This window comes from Sinocyclocheilus anshuiensis, unplaced genomic scaffold (genome assembly GCF_001515605.1).
Source record: "Sinocyclocheilus anshuiensis isolate Anshui unplaced genomic scaffold, SAMN03320099.WGS_v1.1 scaffold1522, whole genome shotgun sequence".
Lineage (NCBI taxonomy): Eukaryota > Metazoa > Chordata > Actinopteri > Cypriniformes > Cyprinidae > Sinocyclocheilus > Sinocyclocheilus anshuiensis.
In genome coordinates this window covers 768500-770460 of record NW_015546143.1, presented here as the reverse complement: position 1 = coordinate 770460, position 1961 = coordinate 768500, and the positions used below count along the sequence as shown (strand labels likewise).

At 35.0% G+C, this 1961-nt stretch overlaps 1 protein-coding gene across 5 annotated transcripts in view; it reads left to right on the top strand.

Annotated features, from left to right (window-relative positions):
* The first annotated feature begins 1166 nt into the window (after nucleotides 1–1166).
* Nucleotides 1167–1961, top strand: part of LOC107701213 (endonuclease V) — a 147199-nt gene continuing 146404 nt past the window's right edge. For all 5 annotated transcript variants that reach the window (XR_001635623.1, XR_001635622.1, XR_001635621.1 and 2 more), the window contains exon 1: nucleotides 1167–1554. Coding sequence is in view for 2 of the 5 variants with exons in the window: in XM_016503174.1 (XP_016358660.1) it covers nucleotides 1309–1554 (246 nt within the window). In the remaining 3 variants the exon portion in view is untranslated. The remainder of the gene's footprint in view (nucleotides 1555–1961) is intronic.

The window sequence follows — 1961 nt, the reverse complement described above, 5'->3', positions numbered from 1 at the left end:
TCTGCTCCAGAGACAAGATAGCACACAGCAGATCATATGCTCGAGCCGGCGCGGACCACAAAATGTGTCCATCCCACCTGAATTTTACACAAAATGCTTGTGTAGAATATTTTAAAACACGATGGGAGAGATCAAACATGGCAAATTGTTAGACATCCTTGGCATTATAAACAGCAATGATGAGTAGAATAATATAACACTGGTGCCATGCTCCAACGTGCAGTACTGGTCAAACGTTTCGGTTTGGTAGTGTTTGTTGGATGTTTTTTTTTTTTTTTTGAACGTCTCTTCTGCTCACCAAATTAAAATGTGTTTTCTGTGTGAATATATTGTAAAATGTAATTTATTTCTGTGAGGCAAAGCTGAATTTTCAGCATCATTATTCCAGTCTTCAGTGTCACATTATCATTCAGAAATCGTTCTAATATGCTGATTTGCTGCTCAAGAAACATTTCTGATTATTATCAATGTTGAAAACAGTTGTGCTTTTTCATATTTAGAAAAAAATATGGTAACACTTTAGTATAGGGTCCAATTCTCACTATTAACTAGTTGCTTATTAGCATGCCTATTATTAACATATTGGCTGTTTATTAGTGCTTATAAAGTACATATTCTGCATTACCATATTCTACATCCCTAATCCTACCCAATACCTAAACTTAACAGTTACCTTACTAACTATTAATATGCAGCAAATTAGGAGTTTGAGGCAAAAGTCGTAGTTAATGGTTTGTTAATGGCGAAAATTGGCCCTTAAAATAAAGTGACCAAAAATATGTATTAATACTTTTATTCAGGAATAGATTGATCAGAGGTGACAGTAAAGATATTAATAATGTTACAAAACATTTATATTTAAAATAAATGCTGTTCTTTTGAACTTTATATTCATCCAGGAATCCTGAAAAATAAAATGTATTAACGGTTTCACAATTTTTACTGTATTTTTGATCAAATAATTGCAGTCTTGGTGAGCATAAGAGACATTCTTAAAGATTTTTAAAAATCGTAGCGATCCCAAACTTTTGACCAGTAGTTCAAATGACATGCACTTCAAAAACAACACCATCAGCATAAAAATAAAAAACTTTTCCCCCCCTTTATTACTATTGGTTCTATAATAAATCTAAAGGGCATCTATCTTAATTTTTAAACTTTGACCGTCACCAGCTGTCAAGTGCTACTTTGCCCGGCTGCAACATAAACAAAATGCTATTGGCTATTTTTAAAAAAGGGAGATGAGCCACATGATATGCCCTGCTCTGACTTTCTGTTTCAGTGGAAATTACATCAACATATTGAGTAATGCTGGGTATTTCAAGACAATTCAGAGGGACTTTAAAGATTTCTATAATGTATGTGTATATGTGTGTGTCAAGGGAGCAGGCACGTCTTAGAGAAAGTGTGAAGGAGGAGGACACAGAGGATTGGCAGAGGAGTCCAGACTTCAGCGGGCTGGAGAGAGTGGGAGGAGTAGATCTTTCATTCATTAAAGGCGATGACATCAATGCCTGCGCTCATCTGGTGGTGCTCACGTACCCTCATATGAAGGTGCACATCTCCACTTAGATCCGCTTATCATTTGCTGTAAAACCTCTAGCAATTGTCTACTGTTGATATACTGTATGCAAGATGCCTTGCTTTTATTGCCTTACAGTATAATTATGGATCAGTAGAGTTAGATGCAGGTAAATGGTTGGGGTCACTTTAGCCTGTTAGACACAAGACAAGGCAACTTTCACCAATTTTCCCAAATGTTACTAATCTGTTTTACATTTATATTTAGTCATTTGGCAGATGCTTTTATCCAAATCGACTTACAAATGAGGACAATAGAAGCAATCAAAACTAACAAAAGAGAACAATATGTACTGTAAGTGCAAATGACAAATCACTGTTAGCCTAACGCAGTACACGTAGCAAGGTTTTTTTTTTTTAAAGATATGTATATATATATA